This window comes from Fundulus heteroclitus, unplaced genomic scaffold (genome assembly GCF_011125445.2).
Source record: "Fundulus heteroclitus isolate FHET01 unplaced genomic scaffold, MU-UCD_Fhet_4.1 scaffold_77, whole genome shotgun sequence".
NCBI lineage: Eukaryota > Metazoa > Chordata > Actinopteri > Cyprinodontiformes > Fundulidae > Fundulus > Fundulus heteroclitus.
Genome location: NW_023397219.1, coordinates 1454458 through 1468026, shown reverse-complemented (window position 1 = coordinate 1468026; position 13569 = coordinate 1454458). Strand labels below are relative to the sequence as shown.

The following is a 13569-nucleotide window of genomic DNA, read 5'->3' as shown; positions in this document are numbered from 1 at the left end:
TCCACAATGACTGGTATAGATTGGTATGGAACGGTTCATGAATGAATAAGTGATGTACGTGACAAATGAACCTCTGCCAATTGATGTACTTGAAACATACTGATAGATGATGTTTTCCTGATTTCTATCCACCTTACTCCTAAGAAGGCTACTGTAGAAAAGATGGGCATAAGTCTTAGATTGCTGTTTTGCTGGCCTAATACAATTTAAATTTCTTATCTGTAATTTGTAATAAATCATACTGTAGCCCAGGGGTGACCAACATGGTGCCCACGGGCACCAAGTAGCCCCCTAGGACCAGATGTGGTGCCCACAAACCTGTTCTAAAAAAAAAAAAAAAAACCACAATCCACCAGTGAGCTGCATCTAAAACTTTATTTTATTCCGTTACTCATCTTGTTTAATCACACTTGCATTTATATTGTGTTAAAAATGACAATATCTCTAACAAAGCATGAAAAATGTATTTATTTTACATAAAGTTAAGGTAAACTCTGACTCTTCCAGTTCAAAGGTAGCCCTTCCTATGGCACAACAGCAAATGAATTTGCCCTCAATTTTAAAAAGATTGGTGACACCTGCTGTAGCCTAACGTATGAGAGTTTTGTGCTGTGTCTCCCTCTGCTGGTATTTGTGTAGAAGAACGATTGGTTAATAAATTTGAAAATATTAAGAAATACTCCGATTGAATAGTGAGAGTAAATTTTAGTACTTAATCCCTAAAACAATGAGAAAACTTTATCTAATTTTACTGTGATTGGGCTACTGTACCATTTTGTGATTTATACCTAATTTTGCCTTGGAGTTTCAACATAATCTAATTCAATATTGGTTTTTGTCTTTGGAGCTGTATTTGATTACTGTCGTAATAGTTTCAATTGGCATTTTCTTCATGTTTGTGTGGGTTAGTACTGCAGGCGAAATAATCTATTAGTGATAGGTTGCAACCAACATACGAGTCACATTGTAGCTGAACTTCGCGTAGAACGCTTCCGCCGCAGCAGTTAGACCCTTCGCCGTCAATGGTTATAAGAAGATAAATCTCCTCGGAGCAATCTATTTCCATATTAAAAATTAATATTCAAATAAGATCGCACCTTTGTACCTTTGTTGTCCAGTCTGTTAGAGCACAACATGTGCGTACAAACACGCCTTAGCAAAACGTAGAAAAGTGGTACAGCGTCAGGGTCTGAGGCGCGTTGGAGGGAGCCGTAGCCGAATCCCCTTCCAGTTGACGTATTATATCAAGACACCACATATTAAAGATTTATTTAATCATAGAAATGCCGGGGATGATGGATAAAGGCTCTGAGTATTTAGGAAAGGGACGGTCAAATGGGACTAAAAGTCCGTCCAACGCCTCTAACGGACATTTTTCTGACGAAAGCGGCAGCGACGACGAACATGGTGAGTAATAGCCTCGAACATTTAGTCTCGGCTCACTGTTCGGTTAGTAAAATGTTTCCCACTGGACTATGCATTTGCGGTTTTTCATCTTTTGCAGATATCGGAATGCGGGTGGGAGCAGATTATCAAGCAAACATTCCCGAATTTGAGCCCGGTGAGGTTTTTACTGGTTTTGCTGAGCGATGGATAGTGGTAGCCTCTGTCCACGTACAGTGAACGCAGACATTATTTGCGTTAAATGAGTGCATACTACAGAATTTGTCTAAGGCTTGCACTCCATGTATTATTTAAGTTCTGATTAAATACAATTGCAATAAACCCAAAACAGGGCACGGCAACAAGCAATGATCGAGGCTACCTCAACCTTTCCGGAAACAACTTGAGACCAAAATGGATTTAATGAAATTAGTTTGAATAACAGCAATTTGTGTTTGTCTAATCTTCCTTTTAATAATGAAAGTGAATATCATCTATACATCATTCTCACTTTGAGAAAAAGTACTACCTCTTTGAACTTAGTTTATAACCAATAAGCAATCTTTTTATAATAAAAAAAAGAAATAAACTATTTACAGATACACAATATAAAACCACAGACAGTAATATGTTCTAAGTAAGAAAGTATGACTACAAAATATGCAGAGGATAAAACAAAGGTTACAAATCAAATTTATCACACAAGGCTTTGAGTTTCATAGCTTTAGACAGAGTACAAAGTTTTCCCAAAAAACAACAAAAACAGCAATACAGGCCTACTGGGGTATTGAGCCAGAGGGGGAACAATGGGGGTACATTTTCCCAAGTTATATTTACACTGATAAATGTCACAGTTGCAATTTAAATATTTTTAAATATTTATAATATTTTTAATATTTAAGTTTTTAATTTTGAAATGTTTAATTTCCTTACTAAATCTTTCATTTGCAAACTAAATGTTTAGCTTGGACCTAATTATTTAGTTTGGAGCTAAATATTTAGCTTGCTGCTAACTAAATATCTAGCTTGGCTCTAAATGTTTTGCTAATATGTAAATCGACTTGCCGATAAGTGGAAGCGGACTACCAAAAGAAAAGCTTATAGCACAAAACTCTTATAAGCTTATAGCTGGTTGACAGTGTGCTTACCTGCCTCTGCTTTTGATACTCTAACCACAGCAGCGTGACCAGCTACCAAAATACCTGTTGTTGTGCACACCAATAACAAGTATTGAGAGTTGAAAGAAGCAAACCACATACAAATTTATAAGAAGAGAAAGAAATAAGGCCAGAGTGGATTGGAGAAAATAAATATTTTATTTTTACACTAATACTTTTTTTTTTGAATAAATATTTAGTTTGAAACACCAAATAAAACCTGTTTAACATGAAGTGTAATGAGGATTTTAATTTTGTTAAGATCATACCAAAAGGTTTAACTAAAAGTTTTTCATTTTCCAAAATAACAAAAGGAACACAGTGGAATGATGTTATGAATATATTAAGCCAGTACTGAGTTAACAGGATACTCTCTCTGTGTAATGTTTTTAAAGACTTCCCAAACTTTACTTGAGACAAAAAAGAATTCTTGGCAGCAACCACAACTGTTCCCAATAATCAGAATACAGGATTGTTCCAGAAGAAAATTGAAGCAGGTTTACTGATTGTATTTCTTTTGTTTATTTCTTTAATATGTTTTTTTAACACTAAGATAAGGGTCTGAATTTGCAATAGATAACTCTGGGAACAGAGGATATTGCACATAAATTTTACCTGCTGTGGATATGAGCAGTTTTAAACCTGCTGGGACAGCATTAAAAACAATAGCAAATTATTTAGGAGATACAGGGATGTTATATTCAGACAGAAATTCACCATATTTAAACATTAGTTCCTCTTTGAGCAAATAAAATATCATAATCCACCCAGTTCATAAAAAGTATTCATGTTTGTAACAAATTTTCTGGCTATTCCACACAAAACAATTATGAAGGGAAAAGTTGTGTTTATAAACCACTGTTGTAAAAGTAGTTGCTTATCTAACTCAAGTAAGTTTACAGAAGGTTTTTCTATTCGGTAGTTCTTTGAAAACCCTAGGCCACCCAATGATTTAAATGTGTAGAGAGACAGTGCTACATTGAATTTGGATTCCCCAGATATCTTTTGACACATTTTTACTTTGGACGTACAGTGTAAGGTATGAAAGTACAAGATGCTGAAACTTCCTGAACTGAGTTTATTGATAATCACATTTTTTCTAATAAGATTACTTAAAAAAAAAAATAAAATCAAATATGAGCTGATCCATTTTGTACAGAGGCTGTTAGGGGTATCAAGGGCTGAACTTGCATTGACAAGAAAGGCCAGCTGGACTCGACCAGTTAGAGTCAGGTCTTTCTGTAACTATAAATTACATCTTTGTTGAAAAAGAGGCATAATTGTATCAATGTTTTTGCTTGTTGTTGCAATTTGATCTCTTTAATTCAATTCAAATTTATTTATATAGCGCCAATTCACGAAACATGTCATCTCAAGGCACTTTACAAGGTCAAATTCAATCAGATTATACAGATTGGTCAAAAATGTCCTATATAAAGGAAACCAGTTGATTGCTTCAAAGTCCCGACAAGCAACATTCACTCCTGGAGAAGCGTAGAGCTACAGGGAGAGTCGTCTGCATTGTCCATGGCTTTGCAGCAATCCCTCATACTGAGCAAGTATGGAGTGACAGCGGAAAGAAAAACTCCCCATTAACAGGAAGGAAAACCTCCAGCAGAACCGGGCTCAGTATGAACGGCCATCTGCCTCGACCGACTGGGGTTACAGAAGACAGAGCAGAGACACAACAAGAGAGACAAAAAAGCACAGAAGCATACATTGATCCAGTAATCTGTTCTACATTAGATGGTAGTAGCGGGTGAGCCGTCTTCTCGGGATGATGTCACAGTTAACAGAACGTCAGACCAGGTGTACCTACTATGAAGAAAAAACAGAGAGAGCAAAAAGTTAAAAGCTGAAATGACAACATTCATTTCAATGCAATGCAAAACTGGAGAACAGTAGAAATCAGTAGAGTGAGAAAAATAGGCCCTGATGTCCTCCAGTAACCTAAGCCTATAGCAGCATAACTATAGAGGTAGCTCAGGGTAACATGAGCGGGCAGAGGGCTTCACCAGAGCTGTTTCAGTGCTATGATGAGCTCTGAAGCCTGACTGAAACTCCTCAAGTAAGTCATTACTTTGTAAATGTTCACAAAGTTGATTGGCAGCTACTGTCTAAAGAATTTTAGATAAGAAAAGAAGATTAGATATAGGTCTGTAATTTACTAGCTCATCTTGATCAAGAGATGGTTTCTTAAGTAAAGGTTTAATAACAGCTACTTTAAAAGCCTGTTGCACATATCCATTTACCAAGGATAGATGTCTAAAATTGTGCCACTGATCAGAGGGAATATCTCTTTAAACAACTTGGTTGGGATCGGGTCTAACATACAGGTAGAAGGTTTAGATGAAGCTAAAATTTTAGATGCACTGTAACGAATTGCTGTAAAAACTACAGCATGAGAATACAGCCATGAGGCTGGGTTTTGAAAATACAGCTCTTAGCTGTAAACAGAAATGCTTCTGGAAAGAATATAGAATTTGATTGGACCGTTGGCTCACGTGCATAACTGTACTGTAAAATTTAAATGTACAACTGCATTGTGGGACATTTACCAGCAGGAGACCAATGTTCGCGCCGGGTAGGAGAGCGGGAGGAACAAGGACTTTCTCTGGGTAAGTACTTTTTGCAGTTTTTGTGTCGATTAAAGGACATAAATAAATGTTATGTGATGATACTGAGCTTCTCACGCATTTATCGCGTTGTTTGCTTAAGCTATCCTCTGTCATTTCTAAGCTAGCATTATGTGCAGCACAACTGCTTTTTAGTTCCGTTTTTTGACATTTTTGGCAAAAATATGCCGATGGTTAGATATTTAGCTGAAATGAATATTTATAATGTTATCGGGGTTAAAGGTATACTATGCAACCGGGGTTGATTTTCTGCAAGGCTCCCCCCAGAGGGCGAAAGTAAAAGTGCACTGTCGTAAATATGCTCAGCTGTTCTCCTGGTTTCTCCGTCAAGCCAGGCGCGGTTGTTTTGAGCGCAACGAAAAGTTGAAAAAACGGCAGTACAAACAATGACCAACACAGTAAAAGTATGAACATGCACACAGAGAGAGAGAAACCATTCCAATGCAGTGTTTCCCCTAGGAATTTGCTTAGACCGGCGGAGCGGGGGAAATAGAGACAAGCTTTGCGCCGATGACTGGCGGAGCGGAGCGGGGGGGAGACAAGCTTTGTGCGCATATCGAGTTAGTTTTTTTAAATTATTAATATTTTTTGGAATGTCGCCGAGGCCGTAGCGTGAGGGAAACCCTACAATGTTACTTACAATCGCATCAGCAGAAACGAGAGGTCAGCTCAGCCTTGCAGCCTTCTTTTTCTTTTAGCTCTCGCCATTCGGAAAAAGCTTGCCCGGTGTTCACCCGTGTACGACTCCTCTCTCTGTCCAGAACCCTTTTCCTCTTTCTTGCCTGCTCCGACATGGGCTTTCGCTGTTTTCTTGCTGGTTCCGCCATGATAACTGCACAAATATCGCCACTGCGCTAGCAACGAGCATGCCTTTCACTGGGGGCGTGTAGCAGTTCTCGCCGTAAAGCAAGACCGACTCTCGCGATCTTGCACGAGATTCTGAGCCTGTGGGTGCGGGCCGAGGGCTCCTGCAATTGCAAGTGTGGTATAGGGTAGTTCATTGTTATTGTTTTGATGCGGGTTTTTCGCGCATGCGCGTCGGACTGGTAGGCAAAAACCGAACACAATGGCGGACGCAAACAGAGACACCAACGAGTTCTTTAGATAACGTATCACAAGATCGTTTTTAAAGGTAAGTTTATGGTTGATGGTATCAGATTGCCAGATCCACACAGCAAAAGCCTGAAGGGATGGAGCGAGTCTGTGAAATGCTGGCCAAGGGTTCCTTGCTGCTACAGCAGCAGCAGCCGCTTCTCCGGCCCGTGTAGCGATCGCCACCTCCCCTCCGCCGCTATTTAAGTAGAACAATGACTAGAGCAGAATTAAGTTGTATTTACCGGAGATGAAGTGTAGACTGCAAATTCTGTCGTAGTATGATGGCTCCCCCAGTCCATTGGGAGTGTCTGCCTGCGCTCTTTTCATTAAAAATATCCATTTCTTTCTTCGTCCTTCCTCCTTCGGTAAACGACAGAAACGTACATCCGACGATTTGGAATGCCTCTCTGTGCAACTGGGTGCACAACAAGTCAGAGGCATTGTTTAGATTCCAAAAATAAACGAAGTAAAAGTACGCTCTAAATCACCCGTTTTGTCATGTAGTAGACGAGAACAGTACTGTTTTTGCCTACCCGCGGGACCCGGATGTAGCGCTGACGTCACGCGTGAACTACCCTATTTCCCCCACAGACCACCAGGGCGGCCGAGAAAACCTTTGTTCAACCTGAAATGACTTATTTAATCATCCAAAACAGTATGGAACACATTAATTAACTGAAAAATGTTGCATAGTATGCCTTTAATACGTCACTTTCTGTCTGATACGTCAGTGACAACAGCAAACTGGCATATTCTGTGCCTAACTCTGGCACACTGCATCTGAGACGACATTAAAAGGTTTTTTAAGTGAGCCTCATCCAGACAGTTGCATGTTAGTTTCTGCTTTATTTGGTTAGACTTCGTTTGTAATCACTCATTCCTAAAATAATTACCATTTATACATGTATGTTCAGGCAACTACCTAAATAGTATTTGATGATGGCGGACTGGATTCACCCTCGCGCTGCCGTTACTCTTAATCAAATGTGGTCGCTAGCGCGACCTCCACTAATAAACTATTGCATCTTGCTGTACCTAACATTCACTCTGAAAAAATATATAATTTTCTGTGCGCCCATCCTACATCTAATTCGTTGTTAGAGTGAGTATCTCTCTCGGATGGTTTGATGTTAGAGCTCAGGCTACCCTGCTGTAATAAATCATATTACATAAATAAATTATAAATCTATGTACAAAAAATAATTAATCTATCTTATGTTCTTGAATTTAATAACCAGTTGCTGCTACTTTATTTGAGTCTAACGTGTGCGACATAAAATATCGTTTGTTATTAGACCTTTAATATCGGCTAAAGAGTTTTCTTCAGCTGGAGAAAAAAAGAGATTGGTGCTTTTTTTCCATTGGGCGGGAGCCTTAACTATGCTTTTTTTTGCTACACTTTACTGGTAGTTTAACAATTGTATAAACATAGGAATAGGTTTGTTTTTTTAGGTTGTGACAGTATGAGAAAATCTGAATTATTTTTAACTCTGGAACTCTCCTTATTGACTTTTTTTTAGGACCAAATGAACAAATTAACACATTAAAAATGTATGATCAGCTGATAAAGAGGTTGGGATCATGGTGGCCAAGCTTCTCCTCGCACATTTCTGAGATCAGGATGGGCTTCTGCTTTATGCAGATGTAAGTATACAAAGGTGAGATGTGCCATTAATATACGATTTTGTCTAACCTTGTTGTGATGTTTTTTTTAGAGGTGTACAGCTGCAGATCTTGAAGGAGCACACAATCTGCCACCAAGTCCACGACTCATTGCCCTTGGTAAGTAGCATATGCACAATATACTCTTCAGTGTGTCTGTTTATTCTTCTGTCTATAGACACATCAATGGAAGCTCCAGAGAGAGATTGACATCTTCTGTATCTGTTAGCCCTACATCTATAGACAGAGGGGTGGGAAATGCAATGTGGACAGAGACAGAAGATGTGCCTGAGGAGTAGCAGATACGTCTATATGTCACTGATATAGGGATGTATCTGCCATCCCTCTGTCTGTCTGCTGTCCCTAGAAATATCTCTATAGACAGTGGACACCTCATCTCATTGTGTCCATAGGCAGAGGGATGGCACATCAGCTGTTTCTGTTGCCCCTGTCTGTGCAATTCTGAATAGTCTGAATATTATTAAATGTACTGGTAACACATAAAAATAGGAAACTGAAGAAACAAAGTACCTAAACTGTAAATTAAAATGAAAAGTATCAGTGAAGATTGTTTTGTTTTTTTCAGGAGACACAAATACCCTTCATCGGTGGATGATGAGCATTGAGCCTGAAGTTGTTTGTGAAGGCACACAAGCTGAGTTCCAGGCTGGTCTCGCTGCACTTTTTGCAGTGTTTTATGTTTTTAACCTTGAGTATCCAGAGGAGGCAACATGCACACTAGAGTTTATCCAAAGGTAAGAACAAATTCACTAATCCTTTTGTTAAAATGATTTGGTATTTCTCATGCATTTTATCTAAAAAGAAAATGTATAAGAATGAAGAAATGGGTCTTTTGAACACTGATCTATGTATTCTCATCTGTTTTTTGACTATTCATGGGCCTCAATCCAGAAAGGGGAATTGAGGCCCAAAATCCAAAACAACAGAACGGCTGGTGCAAAGGAACATTCAGCGGTGAACCCACATGTCTCCATTCTACTTTCCAAGCTCATGGACTATCAGTGGAACTCCTAAAAAGGTAAAATTGCACATCTACACACAACCTGTTTTCTCAGTCTGTCCTCCTGGTCATGTTATGGACAGGAGGGCAGATTGCGAAAAAAAACTTTCTGTGTTTCTCTGTCCCTCTCTGGCCCTGTTTTTATTTCTGTCTCTGACTGTCTTTATCCCAGTTTGTCTTTCTCTTTCCCTGTTTGTCTCTGTGTGTGAGAGCGAGAGAGAGAGACACTCTCTCGCTCTCTCGCTCTCGCACTGTCTTTTTCCTTGTCTATCCTGTCCATTTCTAACAGGACAGGGAGACAGCTACAATTAGGGAAGGTCAGAGAAGGATTGTCTGTCCACTAAATCTGTCCTTCTCATCCTGTCTTTCTTTAACTGACATAAATGCAGTTAAATTTAATGAAGATGTAATTTGTTAATAAAACATTTTCTTTTGATTATCTTCTAGCAACCCCTGGCTGGTGTCTGGTGGTGTTCAGGAACAAGCCCTACTCAATACTCATGTTTCTTCCCATTCAGAAATCGATACCTTTGCTTGGCAAGGCAAGGCAAATTTATTTATATAGCACAATTCAGTACAAAGACAATGCAAAGTGCTTTACATGATTAAAATATAGCAAAATAAAACGGAGAAGAAGCAAGTAGGAATAAAATGTAGATAGAAAATGAAAAAAAAAAACTAGTGGTGTTTCAGTTAAAGGCCCATTCATACCTCACGTAAAAGACGGATACGTGTGTAGTGTTTCATACGTTCTAACCGTCGATTTCGTCCGTATTTTGACACGAAAATTCGGAGCTTACGATTACGGACGAAACGGATCACTACGGAGCAATACTACTGGAAGAGGTGGGGGCGCTATTGAGTTTGTAGTACAAAATGTCAACAAAATCACGAAGAAGGATAGAATTCTGGGCTTTAAACAATGGCGGGTTTTGAGGAATGACTTTCAGAGATTGTTCGCAACTACCCACATTTATATGATGTGTCGTGGCACAGGGACAAACAAAAAGTTATGAATAGCTTTCAGGAAATTGGGGAGGCTCTGGCCATGACAGGGGATGTCGTAAAGTCCAAGTGGGCCGCAATTAGGGAGCGCCCAGCAAAGCCACCTAGAGGAAATATTGGTTATTGCGCACCTCAACGGACGGAGGTATGAAGGAGTCAACGGATAGAACGTACGGACAGAAATACGGACGTGTAGGCCAAACGTAGGGTATGAATGGGCCTTAACTAGAACAGTTGAAGGCAATCCTAAACAAATGTGTTTTTAATCTTGATTTAAAGGAACTCAGGCTTTCCGCACTTTTACAGTTTTCTGGAAGTTTGTTCCAGATCAGTGGAGCATAGGGACTAAATGCTGCTTCTCCGTGTTTGGTTCTGGTTCTGGGTATGCAGAGCAGGCTGGTGCCAGAAGACCTTAATGGTCTGGAGGGTTGATACACTGATAACAAGTCTGTGATGTATTTCGGTGCTTGGCCATTCAGAGATTTATAAACTAACAGAAGGATTTTAAAGTCTATTCTCTGAGATACAGGGAGCCAGTGAAGGGACTTTAGGACTGGGGTGATGTGCTCTACTTTCTTAGTCTTAGTGAGAACACGGGCAGCAGCGTTCTGGATCAGCTGCAGCTGTCTGATACACTTTTTAGGCAGACCTGTGAAAACACCGTTGCAGTAATCAATTTGACTAAAAATAATAATAATAATAATAATAATAATAATAATAATAATAATAATAATAATAATAATAATAATAATAATAATAATAATAATACATTTTATTTAAAAGGCGCCTTTCTAGACACTCAAGGTCACCGTACAGAAGGGTAAAAAACAGAATGTCAGAAACAAAATCAAAACAAAAAACATTTAAAAAATAAATAAATAAATAAATACCGAGGCTGGGACAGGGAAATTGATAATTAAAGAGAATAGGTGGTCTTAAACAGATGAGTTTTGAGTTGTGATTTAAAATTTAGAAGTGAGTCCGTGTTTCTAAGTAGGGGTGGTAGAGAGTTCCAGAGGCGGGGGCAGAGCGGCTGAATGCTCTGCTCCCCATCGTGGTGAGACGGGCGGAAGGGACAGACAGGTGTAAAGCAGATGAGGATCTAAGAGCACGGGAGGGGGTGGGAATGTGCAGGAGGCCTGACAGATAAGGGGGGGCTAGGTGGTGAAGGGCTTTGAATGTCACCATGAGAATTTTATATTGAATACAGAACTGCACGGGGAGCCAGTGAAGCTGTTGGAGGACCGGGGTGATGTGGTGGATAGAGGGAGTTCTTGTTATGATGCGAACAGCTGAGTTCTGGACCAGTTGTAGTTTATGGAGTGATTTCTGAGGAAGGCCGAAGAGGAGAGAGTTGCAGTAATCCAGTCGGGAGGTGACAAGGCTGTGCACAAGTATGGCAGCAGTGTGTGGGGTAAGGGAGGGACGGAGGCGGTTGATGTTTCTTAAGTGAAAGTAGGCAGACCGGGTAATGTTATTGATATGGGACTGAAAAGATAGGGTGCTATCGAGGATGACACCCAGACTCTTAACCTGGGGGGAGGGGGAGATGGAGGAACTGTCAATAACAAGTGGGAAACTGTCGGTTTTGGAAAGGGTTGATTTGGTGCCGATGAGGAGAACCTTAGTTTTACTACTGTTTAATTGAAGGAAGTTGTTAGTGATGAAAAATGAATGCATGGATTAGTTTTTCCAGATCCTGCTGAGACATCAGTCCTTTAATCCTAGAAATGTTCTTCAGGTGATAGAAAGCCGACCTTGTAATTGTCTTTAGATGCTTTTGGAGGTTCAGGTCTGAGTCCATCACTACACCCAGATTTCGGGCCTGATCAGTGGTTTTTAGCTGAACTTAGACTTAGACTTAGACTTTTAGACTTAGACTTTCTTTATTGTCATTTTGTATGCACAGAGTGCATACAGAACGAAATTTAGTTTCCATACAGCTCAGAAAAACTGCAGTAACTCTACAGGATACCTTGTAGTGAATTACAGTACAGGATAAAAAGCGACTGAAGCTGAATGCTAACCTTTGATCTCTCCTCAATTGGTCCAAATATTATTACTTCTGTTTTGTTTTTATTCAACTGAAGAAAGTTTTGGCACATCCAGGCATTGATTTCTTCTAAACATTTACTTAGTGCCTGAACTGGTTCATAGTCACCTGGTGACATGGTGATGTGAAGTTGTGTGTCGTCTGCATAGTTATGGTAGCTGATGTTGTTTTTTATTATGAGCAAGAGGGAGCATGTAGATATTGAAGAGGAGGGGACCTAGAATGGACCCTTGGGGAACCCTGCATGTGATATTTGTAATCACTGATGTAAAGTTACTTACTGATGCAAAAAAGTCCCTGTCCTTTAAGTAGGATTTAAACCAGTGGAGAGCTGTACCAGAGAGGCCGTCCCAGTTCTCCAGGCGCTCTAACAGAATGGAGTGATCGACAGTATCAATGCTGCACTGAGGTCCAATAGAACCAGCACGGTGGTTCTTCCACAGTCTGTATTTATATGGATGTCATTAAACACCTTGATAAGGGCGGTCTCTGTACTGTGGTGAGCACGGAAGCCAGACTGGAAAACATCAAAGCGGCTGGTCGTTGTTAAGAAGGTGTTTAATTGTTGAAACACAGCTTTTTCAATAATCTTACTGATAAAGGGGAGGTTTGAGATGGGCCTGTAGTTCTGGAGTAGTAGTTTGTCTAAATTATTATTTTTCAGCAGTGGTTTGATAATTGCTGTTTTTAGTGACTGGGGGAAAACACCTGACAGAAGGGACGTGTTTATGAGTCAAATCAGACGCTATGGCAGGTAAAACCTTCTTAAGGAAAACTGTGGGTAGAACATCACGTCAAAAGGAGGAGGAACTTAGCTGCTGATTGATCTCCTCTAAGCTTTTGGAGTTTATTTGGCTGAATTGGGACATTTTGTCAGGATAAGTCCCAGTTGGATACAGCTTTGGTTCTAGAGTTAGTATGGATGTACAAACTGATCCTCTAATTTTTAGAATTTTCTCAGTAAAGAAGTTAGCAAATTCATTGCAGGCCCTGGTGGAGTGGAGTTCGGAAGCCACTGACACAAGAGGATTTGTTAATCTGTCGACAGTGGAAAATAAGACACGAGCATTATTAATGTTTTTCTTGATGATCTCTGAGAAGAAAGATTCTCTTGCATTTTTCAATTGTAAGTTATATCTGTAAAGTCTCTCTTTATAGATATCATAGTGAACCTGGAGTCTGTTCTTTCTCCACCTGCGTTCAGCTTTTCGACATTCCCTTTTTTCACCTCTAACTGCTGGAGCATTTCTCCACAGAGATTTATTCTTCCCAGAAAAAAACCTTCACTTTAACTGGAGCAATGCAGTCAATGATGTCTGAGACTTTAGAATGAAAGTTATCTACTAGTTCATCAGCTGAGTTGCAGCTCAAGGTTGAAGTAGCAGAGTAAGCTTGAATGAAGGTTTCCGTGGCATTATCCTTAAAGGTGTTTTCTTATGATGTCCCTTTGGCTAAATCACTGGAAATTATACATTCATAGGTAACAGAAAAATGATCAGATAGGGCAACATCAGTTACATTGACGTTAGAAATGTTTAGACCTTTAGTGATGATCAA

General features: G+C 39.7%; 1 protein-coding gene across 5 annotated transcripts in view; it reads left to right on the top strand.

Annotated features, from left to right (window-relative positions):
* Positions 1-950: 950 nt before the first annotated feature.
* The window catches only part of rcor3 (REST corepressor 3), a 143081-nt gene continuing 130462 nt past the window's right edge, over positions 951-13569 (top strand). For 2 of the 5 annotated variants that reach the window (XM_036134219.1, XM_012856947.3), the window contains exons 1-2: positions 974-1407; positions 1505-1561. In XM_036134219.1, coding sequence (XP_035990112.1) covers positions 1284-1407; positions 1505-1561 — 181 coding nt within the window. In that variant the 5' untranslated portion in view covers positions 974-1283. Of the gene's footprint in view, positions 1408-1504; positions 1562-13569 lie in introns of all 5 variants that reach the window. The other 3 variants (XM_036134217.1, XM_036134216.1, XM_036134218.1) reach the window with 3 other exon arrangements.